This window comes from Acanthochromis polyacanthus, chromosome 13, assembly GCF_021347895.1.
Source record: "Acanthochromis polyacanthus isolate Apoly-LR-REF ecotype Palm Island chromosome 13, KAUST_Apoly_ChrSc, whole genome shotgun sequence".
In the NCBI taxonomy this organism is placed as follows: Eukaryota; Metazoa; Chordata; class Actinopteri; family Pomacentridae; genus Acanthochromis; species Acanthochromis polyacanthus.
The window spans coordinates 14,023,923-14,043,797 of record NC_067125.1 but is presented as its reverse complement, the minus strand read 5'-3'; the positions used below and the strand labels follow the sequence as shown (position 1 = coordinate 14,043,797).

General features: G+C 41.4%; 2 protein-coding genes across 13 annotated transcripts in view; one reads left to right on the top strand and one right to left on the bottom strand.

The window, feature by feature from the left end:
- smtla (somatolactin alpha) overlaps positions 1-19,875 on the top strand; it is a 379,498-nt gene that overhangs the window by 58,229 nt on the left and 301,394 nt on the right. The window lies entirely within an intron of this gene.
- kirrel3b (kirre like nephrin family adhesion molecule 3b) overlaps positions 1-19,875 on the bottom strand; it is a 160,657-nt gene that overhangs the window by 20,045 nt on the left and 120,737 nt on the right. For all 12 annotated transcript variants that reach the window (XM_022190334.2, XM_022190337.2, XM_022190341.2 and 9 more), the window contains exons 6-9: positions 12,879-12,984; positions 5,876-6,024; positions 5,570-5,697; positions 4,974-5,100 (exon numbers count right to left, since the gene is read on the bottom strand). In XM_022190334.2, coding sequence (XP_022046026.1) covers positions 4,974-5,100; positions 5,570-5,697; positions 5,876-6,024; positions 12,879-12,984 — 510 coding nt within the window. The remainder of the gene's footprint in view (positions 1-4,973; positions 5,101-5,569; positions 5,698-5,875; positions 6,025-12,878; positions 12,985-19,875) is intronic.

Genomic DNA, 19,875 nt, shown 5'->3' with positions numbered 1-19,875 from the left:
TTCAAAATCTAGTTGATCTTTTCACTATAAATGGATTATCTCATGCTTTCAAAGGAAGATTGTTGAACTTAATTCAAATAAATGTCACTTGCCTTGTCTTGAAAAGCAACTGTAACTCCTAAAAACATGATACAGGCTTCTTTTGCAATTACTACGATGAACTAAATTGCTTGAATTGCTTGAAATGACTCTTTTTGAAGTCTTTATTTCAAAACTTAACCTGGTATAATCATGGCCTGATTTAGTTTAAGACATATTAAATGATTCATTTATTGCGCTGGCATCTGAATTTTCTTGTTCTAGGTACCAACATGTTTTTATCTAAGGTGTGTAGTCTCTAATTTGATATGGCTTTTTACAGTGTATTGCATCCGTAAAAATCCAGATATTTTTTTCTATATCTGGTTAATAAAAGATGCTGGTTAATAAAAGATGATTACTGGTAAAGCGCTACCTACAATGATAAGTAGTTTCACTAGCTAAACGTGTGCTGCAGCAGTGCAATTGCTTAATTTGCGTAATTTATGAGGCGCAACTGATTCATCAATGTGCATGAAAATATAACTTTTATTTCAAGTATGTGATATTTAACATTACTGCCAATATTATTTAGAGCAGTTATCTTGTTACACAGTATGAAAGGCCACACCATTTGAAAATTGCACTGTGTGTGTGTGTGTGTGTGTGTGTGTGTGTGTGTGTGTGTGTGTGTGTGTGTGTGTGTGTGTGTGTGTGTGTGTGTGTGTGTATTAGTGCAACTGACCAACTAAATCTCCACTGTGACTTACACACATTTGAACGCCCACGTTCAGACAAATTGACTGCAGAAGCGCACAGCATCATCACATTCTGATCAGTCAGTATGAGACTATAATAACAGTAATGACCCACTGACCCCAGCAACGTGCAGGAGAGTCGATGTAATTGCCGCCATTTAACTGTGAGTAGTAATAGTATTTCTAGTCTACTGTAGAAAAAAAGCCAGCTTTTTTTCCTGGTCTATCTAGCCTTCACCCAGCACATTAAATCCTGGAACTTATATTCAGCCATTCGCTCAGATGCAAGTGCAAGATGTTCACAAGCAGACAATGCCAATCTACACAATAGGATACAAGCACACTGCTGGCGTCAGATTTGCTTGTTGCATGAAAACCTAAAGTCAGTAATACAGTGTTTAGTCTGAATATTTTCTGATTTCAAGTTCAACCTTCACTATTAGCTTGTGTTGAAATTTAGTCAGCAATGCGATTTCCTATTTATTTAACTCAAGGAAGATGCAAGCTGGCATGAAAGCCACTTGATTATGAGTGTGCGGGCTTTTTTATTTCTGGCCGTCCTTCGCACTTCATTGGATTTCCAGATGTCTCAACCATTCTGTCCTCGCTGGATACATAAAGGACACCTTGGAGCTGTTGACCTCAAAGCTGAAGCACTCCAACAATCATATGAGCCTGTGCAAGCAAGCCTAAACTCTTAAATAAAACCTCACCACATATCTACAATTCTACAATTCTACAATTTCATTTAGCAGACGCTTTTGTCCAAAGCGACGTACAGCACAAGCAAGAATTCAGACATAAGGAAAAACCTGTAGTAAGTGCTTCAAGTGCTTCAAGTGCGATTGGTCAAAGGTGTTGCCATCAAGTTGCAGAAGAATTGCCAACCCCCCCAATCCCCCCCCCCCCCCTTTTTTTTTTTTTTTTTTTTACTTTGTCAGTGCTAAATAAGTGCTGGGTTTTGGACCACCTGACTTATTCTACCCCTAAGGTGGAGTCAGATTAAGTGCCTAGGTGTTCTCTGAACAATTGAGTCTTCAATTGTCTCTTAAAAGTAGAAAGGGACTCAGCAGAACGCACAGAGTTTGGTAGATTGTTCCACCATTTGGGAGCAACAGAGGAAAAGAGTCTGGCTAGAGATACCGAGCCATGCTGGGCTGGAAGCACCAGGCGTCTCTCACATGCAGAGCGAAGTGGGCGTGAAGGGGAGTAGACCTGGATCAGGGAATCCAGGTAGGCTGGGGCCGTTCTTGTAAATGTTTTGTAAGCCAGGAGGAGAGTTTTGAATTATCTGTAGCATTTCTTTAAATGACGTGAAGGGAATAAATTGAAGATATTTTTCACATATGAAAAATAATGGCTGAGCTCAGTGGAGACTGCATGTGAGAGGTACACATAATGGAGAAAGTGAGTTCAAAGTCTTCTGGAAAGTTTTGCAGATCATATCTTACTATGCTTAAATGTGCTGCATCTTAAATGCAGTTTTCTCCTTCATTAATTTGCACTTTTCTTTCTTATACAGAGTCACTGCCGGTTTAAAGAAGGCTGGAATGCTAATTAACTAGGCACATAAAGACTGTCTAGAAAAAGAAACGGCAGAGGAAAAAAAAGATCTATAACAACCCAGTTCTCTGTGGGATATTGGGGGTTTCTCTGGCCCTCCCTCTCCCTTACTGTGGTAATGGGTTTTCTCTCCCTAGGCTGCCCAAGTACTGCATGTGTGTCATTATACATATTACTTTGCCCAAAGACACACACAGACTCACAAACACAAATGGAGGTCTGCTCAAACACGTGGATATATTAATTAATATGTATAGCATGAATGTGTGGTGCTTAAGTGAGAAGCTAAAATCCTTTCAAGCATGTCAGATAACTTCTAATGCAGGATGGTGAAAAAAAAACCAAACTCACATACATATTATATGCTATATAAATAATGACACGCATGGAAGTCCTTAGTATGTGTAGCCACTCGACAACCACGTACGAAAAGCTGAGGAGCTTCCCGTTCTGAAAATGTTTGACTAGAGCAAGCAATATGTATCCATTAGTGACTTAAACACAAACTGCCTCCCCTGCTAGCTGTTTGATTATAATTAAATTACGTTCTTCCCCAGGGAAAGCAAAATCCTCATGTCTATGTGGTGTGCCACAGTGGGAGCCGGTGACACAAAATGACAGAGGGAGAGAGACAGAGGGAATGACAAATTATAAACACATGTAATTTAAATGGCAGCATTAAGGAATCAGGGGATAACTGCAGGGAAAACAAACAGCAAAGAGACATTCAGATGCGCCGCAGACACTGTCGCACCATGAATGCTGTGAATGTGCACAGTGTCGGCTGAGTTGTTTCTGTATCGGGGCCGTCCTTCCCCCTGCCGCCCCCCCACAAAAACTCGCTCATTTGTTCTGTTAGCGATTCACTGCCGGAATCAGTTGAGTTCTGCTGACCGTCAGTGATGTTGGGCTTAACTGGCTGATGAGAGGTAAGGAGAGCGCACGTTGATCGGCAGTTGAGACGGTGGCACAGGACAATCAATGAACCTCGGGGGAGAGGTCCCCACACGCCGCCACTTCAACCACAGTGTTTGCACTTTCGCAAGTTTGACAATCTGATTCGCCTCAAAGCCTGGGCTCGAAATGACTCGGGATTCCTCATGTGGTTTGGGGTTGAAAAAAAGAGAGGAATTTCAATTATTCAGAAGGGTAAAAGGGAAGGAGGCCTTGAATGTCAAATAACAATTCGGGCAAGGAGGTACAAGAGTCAAAAAAAAAAAGGAAAAGCGGAATATCAACAAATAAAAAGACTATAAGACATTGTAAACATGCTCATATGAAGACTACAGAGACTGAATAAACATTTTGCTTTGTAGCATGTTTCCCAGCACTCTGCTTTGTAGCATGTTTCCCAGCACTCTGCTTTGTGTTGTAATCTTTATTAAAACAATCCATCATCTTTCTCTCATGGCAACATTTAAAAAAATAAAAAACGACACAATCTCCTTAGTTAAATGAGCAGAAAAGAGATGCATCAACATAAAACGGTGCATTGGATATAGTGGATTCTATTTACATATTGAGGCTGTAGATAGGATGCCAGTATAGGTTGCAATCAAAAGAATGGGAATTATATAGAAAAGAATTAGTCATGAATTCGCCCCTTCTGCCTTGATTTCGACCGAATTCCTGGCTGAGAATGAGGGAGCTCACTGCAGTTCATAGAAAGTCATGGTTCTGATCTTGTGCTGGAGGAATACTGGTATCCCATTCTCTCTGATATGCAAAGCTCGCGTCTGGATTTTGAAAAGAAAATCTTTAAACACACTGTTTGCTACTTGATGTATCTTCATCCCCAAATCAGCACCAGTGTTGCTTACAGGCAAACTCTTTTGTTAGCTTTCAAAATGTGCAATGTTACACAGTGAGCATTAACTCAGCACCATCTTGCCGGCATCAAAATGCTCTCTTGTTTTTTTGTTTTTTCCTGTTTCTTTTTTTCCCTTCTAATTTGGCACAGGCTTCTTTCAGATGGACACACAGAAAATAAGAACCATGTAAATCCCACAACTAAGAACCTCTGCCACACCGAAGCATGCTCCATGAATATCAAGCACTGATAATGAAGTCATTTGTTTGAGAGTTGCCAGGTCTCCCACCAAGGCTGGTATTCATTAGTCAGTCAGTGCCGCAGAAAAGGCAGCTTCCCTGTGACTCACGCAGAATATAATTAGCATTTAAGTACATTTCACCTGTTTATGAAATGTGTAGCCAAATCTTAAAAATATGCATAAATGTCTTTATAAATTTAAAGGCTTCACAATAATGACACTTGACGGAACAGTTGTGTTTTATCACATAACCTCTGTTTGCATGGGTTTGCTTTGGTGCCACCTTCCTGCTATACGTGGTGGCTTGTGTTTTGTTACTCTGCTTGCCAGGTACAATTAGCTGTGTCTCTGTGAAAAGACTACAAGAGTAATGCAGTAGCATATTCTGTTGGAAGTTTTACAGCAGACAGCTAACGTAAACTACAGAGGAAGCAGAATACTGGCTCCTGTGACAAATTGCTTTCTTCTTGCCGCCGTTGACCCCGGACCTCAAGATTCTCGTTGGATGTGTACGCATTTGACAGCTTTCTAGGTGTGCATCAGGACTTGTTTGTGTGTGAAAGACATCAGTAGCGCTGCTTACCGTTGACAGTAAGAGAAACCTCCTTCTCCCCTGCTCCGACACGCGGGACGACGGCACGACAGACGTATTTCCCGGCGTCCTCCTGTCTCACGGATTTCAGTGTCAGGAGATTTTCGTTGCTGAGAACCTGCGGCAAAGAAGTCAAAGATCATCAAATGCAATGAGGCACCTTTGCATTTGTGATGACAACAAGTCAGCGCTAAGGGAAAAACTGCGGCAGCACATGGACCATTTAATACCTTAAAGGGCACCTCTTCTCAATTATTAAAATCCAATTTAAGGTCTGAGCTCAGCGGAGTAAGACTTTGGCCTTTGATGTTGACAAAAGGAAAGGTGGAATGAGTCTGAGTTTGTGGATCAAATCAATGGATCTCATATGAGAGGAGGTCACCAAGAGGCTGGGGCATTAAAAATTTCAGGTTTAATAGACTTTGCGACTTTTAGCTTTGACATAAAGTAACTTCCTAAAATACTTTTTACAGGCCATGAAAGTTCTGAAATGACAGTTTTGAACAGCTTTACATCTACTGTAAGTCATAGTGTGGAATTAAATATTGTATAAAATATCCTTGGCTAGTGCAGACCAGTATACTCACCACTCCAGAGCCCCTTTTCATCCACACAATGGTAAGGGAGGGATTTCCTGTCCAGGCGCAGTTGAAGACAGCATCGGTTCCAAGGTCAACCTGCAAGGACTGAGGCTCTGCAGCCATGCGAGGGCCAACTATTGAAAGAAACATCGTTAAGTGTCTATGATGCATCCATAACTAAGCATCAGCTGTTACAGCTCCAGCTCTTGGAGCTCAGTTTCAAAATATAAAAGACGGCAAACATCCATAACCTTGCATTATTGCATTGCTGGCATTACAGAGGCATGAGAGATTACTTAAGGAGCCACTCACAGTAGACGTCAACGTTGCGGCTGATGTTGGTGCTGCCAAGAGGGTTGGTAACTTCACAGGAAACAGGCTCTATAAAGAAGGAGTGGTCCACAATAACCTCATACGTGTCTCCAGAAACCTCCTTGATTATGCTTCCTCCTTTGGCCCACCTGGCGTGAGGATTAGAATATAGCGAAAGAAGAGATGGAGAAAAATGAAGGAAAAGACATAAAGACAGGTTTTCACACCTCCTCCTGGCAAAAGCCTTCTTTTGTGTGAATAAATCATCATTCTGGGGCAGGTTTTCTGTGCTGGCTTCAGCATATTTTTGTGGCAGCCCTCCATGCTGTGACAAGCTCCCTGGCAACTCAGAGCAGACAGCACGTTCCTCATTACGTCAGACAGAGAGTGCAGCACAGAGTGCCAGCAAAGAAAAACAAATCACAGAGTGACAAATGGGTAGCTCCTGCGCCTTTGAAGACATTGCTTGACACATACTGTATTAAACACAACAGCTGACGTTAATAAATTGACATGGGATCACATAAAAAACATCTGTCTGTGCTCGTGAATGATAGCTTGTGTGACAGCGACGCAGACACTCCCCACATGTTTAGGTGAGGCTTTTATGATGTCACGGGCCGAGGCGTCTCACTCTGCATGGTGTGGATGGCTCTCTGCGGCTGCAGCAGACAAGGCCCATTTATAAAAATGAAGTAAAGGTACCTGTGGATGTGTTGGGTCTCTGGAAAATTTAGACAGCGCCGTGGGGCATACAATGCATCATGCACGCTGTTATCCTCCACAATAGATATGTGGCTGCATGCTGATGCGGCAAATGAAAACAATGACAATGGAGCTCGTGCCTGTCTCCGTTTTATATTCCTGCCAGTGCTGAGAAGAGTTTTTCATGGGATAGGGAACTCATTTGTTTTCCTTGACTAAGCTGGCCCCATGCTTGACTGAAATGCTATCATTTAAATGAGAACAGATTACCTCATTCAATCAGTAAGCGAAGTGAAGCAGAATTCTAATTGGGCTTCATGGGATTTTTTCATGCTCGTTTATTTTAAGCAGTAGATCTTTACAGAGCTGTGTTCTTGTGTGACAAGGATACAGCTGAGAGCTCGGCAACACCTGTGTTTCCAAAAATGTTGAATTTAGGCCAGACGGGTGGTTTTGGCCCATCTGCCCTAACGTCTGATGGAGTGGTAGAAGTGCTGAATGCTGGATAGTTTGTAGAGAGGATATCGTATAGGTGCTTTATATCTGCAAACTCTAATTAACTGAGCAGCAGAATATTCTCCAAATATTAGCACAATCCCTGTAGATGCTGAATACTGAAAAACAAAAAGACTGTGAAAACCACGCTGTTAATGATGATGACTGTTGGCGTTCATAGCACTCCATCCCTGAATATGAATATCATTATCAATGTTTGGGCTTCTGTCTGTATGACTACAATGACAAAGATGTTGTTGATGAATAAGTCATTAATTGCACTTTGTGACAGTTGCGGTAATCATGATGAAGACAATAATGATGAAGATTAGGATGATAAGAACGATGATGTTGATGATGACAGCAGACAAGATCATAATGATGGGGAAGGTGGGAAGTAGATTAGCGATGAGTTTCAAAGTTCCTTCTTCTTCTTCTTGGAAACAGAAGTTGCCAAAGAAAGTTCCATGAAAGTTGAATCGCTAATTGTTTTTGGGGTTTTCAGTTATAGCACAAAAAAAAAAAAGAAAAAAAAAGAAAGTGCTTAGAAAAAGCAGAAAATTGAAAAGATACTTTCCAAACTGAGGCTTCTACAATATTGTTGTGAAGATGAGAACAGTGACGCAATGTCTGTAACATCTACAGATATAGGAGTACGTCACTGTTTCCACCTACACTTTACCTGCTCATACTGTAGGAGTCATAACGGGGTAAGCACAGATGTTTGGGCAGCCGGCTGCTCCCGAGTGGGGGTTGCGGCTGCCAGGTTTGGGAGCCCTTGACAGCGTTACAGGCAGCGGAGACAGAACGCCGCCATCCGCAGGGAGCATGGGAGCTCTGTTGGTGTGCTGGGCCTTGTCCAAGACTCATGTCTAAACATAGCTGGCCCGGGGTAACACAAACACCTGCATTCCCTTTGGGAGGTTAGAAGGGCCAGCGCAAGCTTACTCAATAGCTGACTCACTTTACACTGCTGTATCCTATTCGGGGATTTGATTCAGACAAACGGTGTGAATCTTGTGCACTTGAGTGTGTACAGTCTGTGCACGGCTCCGTGTGTGCAAGCACATCTGGCGTGTTTATGCGTGTTCACGGGTGTGTAAGCTAACACTGCTGCGTAGATAAAAGGTCTGCCGTTAATGGAAGCAGGGAATGGAAGTGATGTGGGAGAGGGGGAGAGTTTTGTGTTTGCTGAATGTGATTAAGGCAATAAAACAGTAACAATTAAATTAGGCAGGTATCTGTGCCATCAGCATCAAGACTCACAGTAAATCAGGCCCTACAGTTATTATCAGCATGGTTAAGCACAGCACAGGGCGCTTCTATTCTGCCTTCCGTGCATATTGAAAGTGATGACTACTCTCAGTGGAATATAACATAAATATGCAGCTTTAGTAATAGCAGGCAGTCGTTTAGACATAGACATATATTACCGAGCCATTTCATGATGCAAGTTCTACTGATATCTACTTACATGCACGTATCTATTAAAAACAAAGGCATCTGTGGTGTGTCCCTCAAAAAAAGTTAGCTGAAAAGTTGGGAAGAACAACCAACTCTTCCAAGGACAGTTTACTCAAGCGTTTTGGATTTTGCCAGCATTTTACTTAACTTTTCAGGGTCATGCCAAGTTTTTGTCTTTTTTTTTTTCCACAGCTTTTTAATGTTAAGTCACATTTCTAAGGATCATTTCCAACTTCTCAGTCTCACTTTGGTTTATATGCTTACAGAAACAGTGCACAACATTCAACATGTTTGCAATTCTGCTGTGAACTGCTGAACTCATTACTAGCTTTGCACATCAGTCTTTAGTAATTTCATTATCATGAGTTTTTTTTAAAAGTAGCATTTTTCGAACCCCTTAACACTCACTGGCCTGAATTTGGATGGAGTGAAAATCCTACTGTATTTTTAATCGCATTGTCCCAGATTATGCATCGTTTCAAAGCACAAAGCCTCATGATTCAAGCGGTGTAAACAACTTTAAGATAACAATACCGCAGCTACAATAGCAGCAGTAGCAGCAGTAGTTCCTTACTTTGTAAAAAGAGTGCACACACAGCAAAACGGCAGCTTCTTACCTTTTCTGTCATCTAAAGAGGCACATACTTGTTGTGTCCCGATGCGCCGCAAACTACTTTCACTGCGAGAGTCCACGAAACACAGTGCTTTCAAGCTTTTAGTCTTTTTTAGTAGAAAATGGGGGCGAGTGTTATAGGGGTTAAAGCAATGTTTTCTTTCACACTTCTCGACGTTTGCAGTCGTGTATGGCCACGGCTAATTTAGGCATAAAGATTGTGACTGGGGAATTGTAGACACGTCCAAAAACAGACAGAGGCATGGAAGAAAATGTATCAATTAACTGCTCCAAGGTTTGGAAAGACGGGAGGTATGGTGATTGTAGTGTCAGTCAAAGACAAACAAACAATCCAGCAGTAGCAACGACAATTCTGAGAATATAAGTGCAGAAAGAACTGGGATGTTATTTGCAGAGCCATGCAAAGGAAAAGAGGTTTTGTTGTCGCTCTGCGCATGAATATATGTGCAGATGAGGGACCTGATTTGCTTTGTTTGTTATTCTTCCTCTTCTCTCTGGTGGGTTCTTGTTTGGATCTGAGAAAACCCTCTGTGTCTTCATCAGATGGTGGTTGAGTGATTGTGATGTTTGCCATTTATCCTCCCCTACCATTAGAAACAGTAATGAAGATGTTCCATCCCACTCGTCTTTCCCTCCCAGAGTGTGTTGATTCCCCGAGTGCTGACTGAAACACATGCCTATTACTCTTACTTCATTCACACTTTTCAACATCACTTTCATCTTCACTCCCAACCCCTCTCACCTCTATACCAAGTCCTCTCATTTCCCCTTTACTCTCCCCTTGAGCTGTGATCTGGCAAAAGATCAGGTATCTGTAGAAATATATCTTATTTCCATTTCCACGTTTTAAGTCCGATTTATTGAACCAGTGTAGTAATCACAAGGGGCTATAGGCAGCAGAAGGCACCATCCCTTTGACTAGTGCCCCCACTATCTTGGGTCTGTGTCTCAAGTGTCCACTGAATTGGAGGATGGCAAAGTGGCGCAGTGCACATTGGGAATGGATGGCTCTCTCGGGAGTGGAAAAGAGGCCATCCGTCTAAGAACTACTCCGTCCTTGTGCTGTATCTGATCTGGGGTAGACAGAGTGTATTAGCACTGAATAATGGCCCCACACTGCTTGACCAGCTTCCTGCTCTCCTCTGTGATATTGCTCTCTAGAGGGGGAATTTGTGGGGGCCTCTCCCCAGTCGAAGCCTCTCAGGCAAGCATTATGAGGCCTAAAAATCCCCTGTCTGCCATGCCCTGAACACCAGTGGTGCATGGGAGTCCTGAACTGCTGGTATAAATTGCAGATAAATCTAAATGGGGGACTGTGAAACTGTAGAACTGGCAAGGAGTGCAACCTTGAAGTATGAAAAGTTATTAGTGTGACTCTTATTTTAATCCTGCAGTGGGTTGTGTCAATAACAGGGAGCCAGAAAGCAGAAAGACAGCGACAGAGAAGGAAAGGAAAAAAGTGAATTAGAGAGTAGGAAAATTGTGGCTTTAGTCTGTTTTAGGTTGAACCTTAAACCATTTTTCATTTTATAGTTTGTCAAACTAAAAGAAAAAGCCATCTCAACTGCCATTGAATCTGAGCTCTTCAGGCCCTGGGGAGAAGTCTGATTCTAACATTGATCCGGTCTCATAACAATGGAGGTGAAATCCCTTTGCAGGTGAAATAGACATTCTGTCTCTGCTGTGCACCTACACAATCAAATACAAACCTTGTTTTCCACAATATCACTGCCCTCCCTCCCCCTTTCCTTTTTCAAAAGGGCAGGATCCATCAAAAAGGCAACATCTCTGTTTTGCCACCTGTGAGTGTGTTGTACATCCATTTCATTTCCCAGTACCATTACAAGATTCAGAGCCAGCCAATTCCCTTTGCTATCGATTTCACTCCATTTACTTTTTTTTTTTTTTTTTTGCGGGGTTTTAAAAACCTCCCACACAGAAAAACATCTCTTGACAAATCGTTTCAGTATTACACTTCTGGAGGGTCATGCAAGACTTGAGGAGAATAATTAATGTCCATTTAATTGTTCCGGCACACTTTCATATGTAAGAAACAAAAATGATTCTAGCAAGTACAACTAAGAATGTGCCACGGAGGTTTAATAAACAAACAAAAGGGGAAAACTCTTGAGGACTTATGCTATTGTCTTTTTATTTTTCTGCCTGTGATCGAACTTGATGTGATATGCAGCGGTTATGAGCCATTTACAACAGTATTTCCAGTCGAGTTCTATTTTAGATAACAGTGGAAACGGGAACTTGTAGAAGTATATGAAACATGAGATGCTTTATATGTATATACCAATATATAGAGAAATATACAGTGTACAGTCACCTAAGCATGCATAAAGGTACACTAGTGTACAATACTTCCTAAAATGTACAAATCCTTGAATCTCTTGAAAGTATGGTTATTTTCATTTTTATTTTTTTACTGTCGGAGCCTGAAGTTAAAATGAAATTAAAGTTGTTTATTTTCCTTCACAGAACAACAAAACTGAAAACCCGTCTTCCAAACTGTTATCAAACGCATTGAACATGAAAAAAAGAGCAGATGGGGGCCACTTATGTTATCAAGAGTCATCTTTAAGTCATTCAAGCGATTTTCAGCAGCAGCCGAGTTTGTGTCTGTGCAGCACTGGGCCAGTAAAGAACTTTTGCATTCCTGTTGTGATGACTTCCCAAAGCAAATCAATTCTCCAATCTGTAGTCTTTGTACCTTTAAAAAAAGGCAATAATGGTTCCAAACATACAAGTGTGTCTCTGTCCCCAACCACTCAGACGCAGCAGCGTTCCACTGTCACTTCGCAGTGGGGATGATGTGTGATAAGCTGGGTCCAGGTTCTTTCAAAGAGCACTTGCGTTTTGGGGTAAGTGCAATTTCAAGTTTTTTTTTTTTATCTGAATAAAGTTCCTGATAAAGTCATGCTCTGGAGTTTGCCTGTTGCCTTTTTTCTTTAAAATAATTTATTAACTCCTCACTCACTTTTATAACTATGTATTACTGAGAGTGAAGACAGCAGAACATTCCTTCATGTGTAAAATCCCATTTAAAAAAAAAAAAAAATGTGAGTCATTTAAAAACAACAACAAACTGCTTGAGCTTGAATTCAGTTATCACTGTGCCACAAACACTAGCAGATCTTCTGAGGCTGTCATTCAACACAACTGCTTAAGGAAAAAAAACAATATGCAATCTTGATATCTTCCTCTCATGCCATACACGTTATATTCCCGGCTTTTCTCCGACACGCTGATGGATATTTAAAGTTCAAGGGAGATGATCAGACAGCACAGCAAACAGCTATGCAGCAAAGCTTGTTGCTTTGCTGCAGCCCAGTGGAACCTGACAAGGTTTCCCAAATGATTTTTTAGGAATGTGTTTTCATTACATTTGCCAGCGTGACTGTTCCTCATTCTTTTTTGTCTCTTCATTTCAAAGTGTGGGCAAGTTTAATGGTGTCACGGCATCATAAAAAGGTGTCTGACAATGATTAATGCTATCAATAATGAAGTGTTAAATTTGACTCATTGTGAAAATGTATTATCCTCCAGCAACATCAATCAGGAAAGACCTCATTTTAAGTTAATCGCGTCTGTTTTTCTTTCTCTTGCATACTATATAATCTTTTATGGTTTGTGCATTCGTGGCGCGTGTGTGTGTGTGTGTGTATACTCTGGAAACATTTCTTTTTATTATCTCACCTGTAGAGTGTGACAGGAGGGTTGGCCTTTGCAGAGCAGTGGAACGTCACAGGGTTGCCCTCCATAACATGCTGAGGCTCCACGGAGAGATTGACAAGTGGGAGATCTACAAAAAACACAGAGACACAAAGACAACCAATTACAGAACTGGCATCCTCCTCTAACATGCTGTACTGAACTGTAAGCCTGAGACAAACCCTTTGTTGTTGACATTGTCTATGGCTAAAAAAGGCACAGAAAGAAAAGAAAAAACATTATATGCTAGTATATCGTACAAAATTTGCAGATGAGACAAAATAGACAGAGTGGAAATTGCCACCTCAAAAGAAAAAAAAAAGCCGCACATGCAAAATAAATTTTCATTTTTATTCGGGGACCTACATTTGCTAAATGTGTTTTGTTTTGTGACCCAAAACTGATTTGGCAGGCTTTTATGTAGCTGCACCACACATGCTGTACTGTAGGTAAATACGCTCTACTTAAAACCACTGGGTCACTGTCTTTTTTATTCTGATTATCTTATAATACGTTGCGGCGGTGCTTAGAACAGTTGTGACAACTTCTCACAGTTTGTGGCAACATTTTCTCCCAAATAATAGGCAATTATTCCTGAATAATTCAACGCCCTATTTTGATATTCCTGCCGCCCACCAGGGGCCTAGACCCTGCTCTTGAACAACACGGTAGTGTAATTCACAGGTGTGGGGATAACATGCTATTTTTATTCTCATATATTCATTAGCAGTGTTATAAGGAGCAAATCAAAGGAAAACTTGACTTGATAATGAGTTTCAGTAAATGGCAATTTGCAAACAGTGAATAGTCCATAGTGCAATCCACTGCAATTAAAACAATGAACATCCTCAGTGATACAGTCCAATTAAAGCAGCTCTTACAATTACAAATATTGAGATTATGCAAATTTAATAAACAGCTTAATTTACCGAAATTGACAAAGGTGGGATTCCTTTTGAAGATATGTGTGCATTTCCATATCAATCCTGTCCCATGTGAAACAAACAACCGTTTACCTCACCGACTCAGAGAGTGAATTTCAAGTAGGTAAAACTGTTAGTCAAGGCTTTTAAAAAGATGCTGGGCGTATTTTGTTCTGAGCCTCAAATGCACCAATGGGAAATCATTAAACTGACAGCAGCTGACCATTTAATAGTACTTCTACTGTTGACGTAGCATCAGGTGGATAAAAGGAATTTGAACAATTCATACTTAGCTTAGCTGTAAAGAAAAACAAATGTTGTCTAACACACTGTGTCACTGTGGAAGCACACTTTTTCTTTTCTATTTTTTTGGTACCAGTAGCATACTGGTGAGGCATCGCAGGCAGCGAACTAGTCGCAAGAGGATAGAGCTGGTTCTGAGTTTGATGCTGGCGCAGCCATCTGTTTCAAAGGTATATCTGCTTTGTGTTCAGTAATACTAATGTACTAACCAGGAGCTGTGTTTGGATGTGGATGAAGAGAAGTGTGGTGGGCACAGAAATCCACACAGAATTAAAGAAGCACACAAACACCATTGTAATGAAGCCAAACAACTCTGTGTATAGTTATGGAGAGTGAGCATGTGTGTGTGTGTGTGTGTGTGTGTGTGTGTGTGTGTGTGTGTGTGTGTGTGTGTGTGGGCATGCAGTGTAGGAAAAACTGCTTTTTACCCTGTGGCTGTGCAGATGCTCTCGGCTGGCTCAGCTGCCACAAAACCCCAGAGAGGGGGTGGTCCAGGTGCCGGATTCCTCCCTACTCACACACCATATTCCCCATCAGCAGACTTATTTCCCCCCAGGACAGTTGCCCCGCACCCCCACCAACCACCCTACCACCTTCAAATCCATGAGCTCCACCTGTGCCAGTTCTCCCCAGGCCAGTAAAGAAAACAACAACACAGTGGAGGACTGAAGGCCACCATCAACTAGCTAAGTATCCCCAGGTACCGAGAAGCCATTTGAGTGTGTCTGTATGTTTGTGTGTGTGGGCACATGTCGCATTTGTGTGCATATAAAAGGGCACATGGGTGTGTGTCATAATAAAACGGGAAACTTATCCATGCCCTTGAGCAACAGCGTTAGCTGCCCAGTAGGTGTTTTTAGCATTGCGAGTGGTTAATTGCGTGGACAGAAATGTGGGTAGAGGGAACCTCGGGGAGAAAATGACAGATGTGGCAGTGGCGGAGGTGGTAATAAAATTCAGCAGAAATTTGCAACAGTAAGGAAAGAGGCAGACATTAAAAAGAAAGTGAGGGAGATCTGAAGGTGGTGTCTGTGCTAAAAGACACAGTAATACAGAAGCTAATTCACAAGTCACTTTTTCACTCAAAGTGTTCCTATGCTGTACTTTTTAATCATGACAACCTTTTTCCTTTTTCTTGCCACCGAGGGATTTCTAAGGACGCAAACGCTCATTACTGCCAATCCTGCCACAAATGAATGTCCTTTTCAAATGATTGAACTGCCCCCCTCCCCCACTCCCCCTTATGGCTTTACATCCATAAGTCAGATGAGCAGTTTGTTGGATAGTTCCATCACCTCAAGCCTCCAGTGAAGATAGCCATGGGAGCAACAGCTGTCACGAGTCTGTCAGCAGTGACGCTGGGTGTGAATCAGGGGCTGGAACTCCTTTAACATTTGACCCTTCAGATATGGCAGACATCTACCTAATAAAGAAGTCCATTTGTGACTTTGATGTATAAATGCATGAGTTGCTGAACGAGTGCATTTGAGGCATCATGCGACAGCACATCAATATGCAAGACTGTTAATTCCTCACATTCGTCAAGCGAGCAGCAGCGAGGGAGACAGAGGGGGAGGAACGGATGGATTGAGGAAAAGGGGAATAGTAGGACTGATCGGAGCTTCAGTGAAAACAACGGGATGAATTGGGGAGGGTGGTGTTAGAGTTGGCCGACAGCTTTTGATCGGTTAGTTCAAAGTGGAGACCAGATGGTGTTTTTGGAACAATCTTCCAACTTCTCTGTTTCCTGGAGATAGTGCCAGCATAAATTGTTTTTTCCCTTTCTTAAAGCTCAATTTCCAATCTCTCTGGGTCACTGTAGACAGCTGTTCTCCAGTAGGACCAGCCGCAGACTCCAGGAGTGTCGGATGCCTCTGAAGGATGGGGAAGCTGTTTGTGGGCCATCCGCTTATGGCTTATAGCCTTAGCAATATGGGCACGCTGTCATATGGCTGGATGAGTGGAATTACTTCAAGGGAGAACAGACTGACTGACAACCTGAGGTCTAACATGTTGGGCGTGAGCTACTCATGCGAGTAAATTCATTCAGGATTTACTCAGTTTAATGAAGGTAAATGCTCTGCTGTTCATACAGCAGCTTAACTAAGGACGCTGCACTTCTTGTAGCACATCTGTTCCTGAGCATCGGAGTTCTGTTGCTGGTTCAATGGAGGCATACTAATCAAAGTTAATTTAGAGCGTTAGCAAAATTTTCAGGTTGATGGGGATGTGATATTCAGAGAACATGTCTTCGTGCAGGTTAACATATAAGATCAGGGGATAATTCCGTATGGCTGAATTATTAGAACTTAATGTAATGTACAGAGAACCCAGAGGCTTTTCTTGCCCCTTTAACCTCATACTCTTTTCCTCTCACTTTCAAATTCTGTTTCACATGAATTCGCCATTATCTGCTTGATTAAGCAACGAGAGCATGTAGCTGAGCAAGCTACTAAAAACAAATCCTCCCCAATTGCACATCTGCATGTTCTTTATTAATTAGTCTCAACAAATGGCATTCATTTTCCCCCCACATGGCTCAGCTTGTTTGCAATGCAAACACACGGAGAACCTTGGCTTCGCTCGTCCCTAGTGCATTAATTTCCCACTTCGTGTTTCAAAGCGTGTTTCTATGTGGGGCAATGCTCTGCAGATATGCAACTGGACTAGAAAATATGTGAGGAATATTTAAAATGGCGCGATGTGTGGGAATTAGCGGGACATGAAACTGTGGCATCAGAACCACATTTCACCGCAGTGGCATGCCGGGATGGTGGGGAGTTTACTGATTTAAGTCCAAAGGGCGTAATGCAAGTTAAGTCATGCTGCGCAAAAAAAACAGCATCAGGGGGTAGCCACCCCTCTGCTATCAAATAATTACAGTCAGCTAATGGACTGGTATGGACAACTGAAGTCAGCAGTCTATCCGGGGTTCTGAATCACCTCTGTTGGCTCTAAATCCCTCTCATTTTGGCAACATCACCAGTGCATACTGTATTTAGATGCTAATTTGTCTAAACCTAGGTCAGATAACTCTGTATGAACTTTGGTGGGAATGAAAATGCTGAGGTGGATGTAAATCATGAGCATTAAAGTAATGATAAAAGAAAATACTGTTGTTAAATGCATTGGGTTTTAGCCTGGTTTAAGCTGTAGAGCAGCGTGCCAGGTTGTGTTTAGATTACTCCCATTTGGGTAGCTGCAAGGATGAAGCTGAGTGAAGAAAGGACAACTAAGCATAGAGGGGAGCTGAATACAAAATGTTGAGATGGGCAGACAGAACGAGAAGATTTTAATTACTTCTGTTGCCATTAATATTATCTTATTAAAATTCAATTAGATAACTCTAATAGTCAATTAGATAACTCTAGTCAGGAAAATAAATGAGACTTTTAATGAATTAATTAATTATTTGCAGGATTTCCTCACAATAGGCAATACCGGTGTTTATTCTGGGGGTGTAAATGCTTCGGGGACATTATCCATTTTCAGGAAATATACTACCATTTGGAGAAATTTGCTTATTTGCTGTTACTGAGAGCGAGATGAGAGCATCAATATCAATTTGATCTCCGCGCGTTCAATACAGAGCTATCACACAGAGTGTTGGAGAAATGTCTGCAAGGCATTAACCCTGTGTTTGATAGCTGTCAACTCATAATTTCCTACTTGTAATTAGAAAGACGTAAAGTGAAGCTCGAAGACTGAGCTCATATGACTGCCTACACAGTCAATGCAAATTCTTTCACAAGATGCTGTCCTTCAAAATCCTTCAGTCAGTATTCCCGGAGAGAAATTTTTAACTTTTAGTGCAAATGAGGCCACACTCTCCATCTTTGACTTCATATCTATGACCGAAAACAGGATAAAAATTTCACCCAAAGATCAAAGTGACTTTCAGGCCTACAGTGTAACACAATCAGATGTTTAGAAGGACAGAAATGGAGTGCAGTCTGGCCTCGGTGACTTACTGTATCTGGCCCTCACCAGGGTCCCACTTAGACTAATAGCAGCTGTTCACCAGAGACTGCCATTAATCCCTCCGTCTTTGTTGCAGTACTAAGGCACATTGCAGCACCGTTTATAAAGCAGGCGAGAGCACAATGAGAAAAAGGAACACGGAATGGAGCATATTGTAACGGTCAAATTGTCGACCGCTTGTGATTATTTTCACCATTTTTTAATTACCAATTTTAATCTTTTTTCAAAAATTGCAAATGCATCTTTTAAACCTGATAGAAGTGCAGTTCAGTGTCGAACTTTCATGATCACCGCTGTGCTTATTTTGAGAAAAGAATGTAGAGTGGAGCACAAAAGAAGCCAGCATTTTGCTATTCACAATCACAGTATGTGCACGGCAACAAAACATGTCATTACTATGCAACACTGCATCTTTCCGGTTGCTTTGACAGAAGGGCTTTCTTATTGGCATGAATTACAGCATTAATGATCACAGTTCAAAGCTTGAAATTTGGCCTGTTATATGAGAAGATCTACATTTTAAATGATGAATGCATGAACATGAACAGCATTAGGCTCAGGATTACAAAAGTAGAAAACAAAACAATTTCAGCCTGAGAGAAGCCACAGTGAAATTTGACAGCACGTGATGATATCCAACTTTAAGAAAACCAGCCTGTGCTGATCATATTGTATATCAGTGCTTGCAGATCTGTAGCTGCATTTTTTTTTTCATTTTTGAAGCATTCAACAGTGCTGACAATTATGAACATCTATCATTTGATGTTTACATGTGACTGGTTCTTGCGGTAATATAAAGAGAACACCTAAGCACAATTGCAGAGATGAAATTGTCAGGTGTTAAGTTTACTTCACAAGCCGGCAGGAAGCTCCTAAAGAAACCATTGCCTTGATAGGTAGGGTAATAGCTTTCAGCTTCTCAGAGAAAGGCTCACTAAGAAAGTAGTATATTGGAGTGAGGAAAGAGATTTAGTGTCTTTTCCTTTTGCTCCAAAGATTTTTTTTCCATTGCCTGACAATGGATTCATCTTCCTTCATTATTGCAGTATTATTAGCAATTATTCAGTTACCATTAAATGAAAACATCTCTTTTTGATCAGTGAGTCCTATTTGTGTTCTCAAAGAGTCTGACAGTTGTTTGTGTTAGATTTTTTAAGCAATGATATGAAAATACAGAAACGGTCAGTATATGGCTACAAAATGATCATTCTATCATGTTTTCAGTATGGATTTATTCGTGCAATATCACTGGTGGATGATTTAAAACAAATTATGTGTAATAAACATGAGCATGTGCCCAGTTGTTTCTCTCCTCCATGATGTGTGACGCCCTATGCAGGCGTAACACTCATCTGAGCCAGTCACTGAGTCTTTGCTGTGTTTACAGTATTCCTTGCTCACTATAGCTGACTGTGTCCGATTCAGGCGTCTGGATCCTCTGCAAAGTATGCATTTCTGAACAAAACACATGGCAACAGGCAGACAAACTCAGATCCATAACAGAGCATAACTGCTAAATTCTTGGCAGTGCTTTGTATTATTACATTCCATTCAGCCTTGTGAGAGTTTCTGAGCAGTCCACTCAAGTGGCCATTGATGACTCAGAGGAATTTGGGCTTTATCATACAATCATGCCATAGACCTGTGGCTCAGGTGGTTATACGTTACTGGTTAAAAAAAAAAAAAACACTCAGTAAGCCACAGTAAGGAGCGTCATTCTTGTTGTTCTCAGTTACTGGTATTGGAACTTTGTTAGCCGTTTGAGGACAATGTCC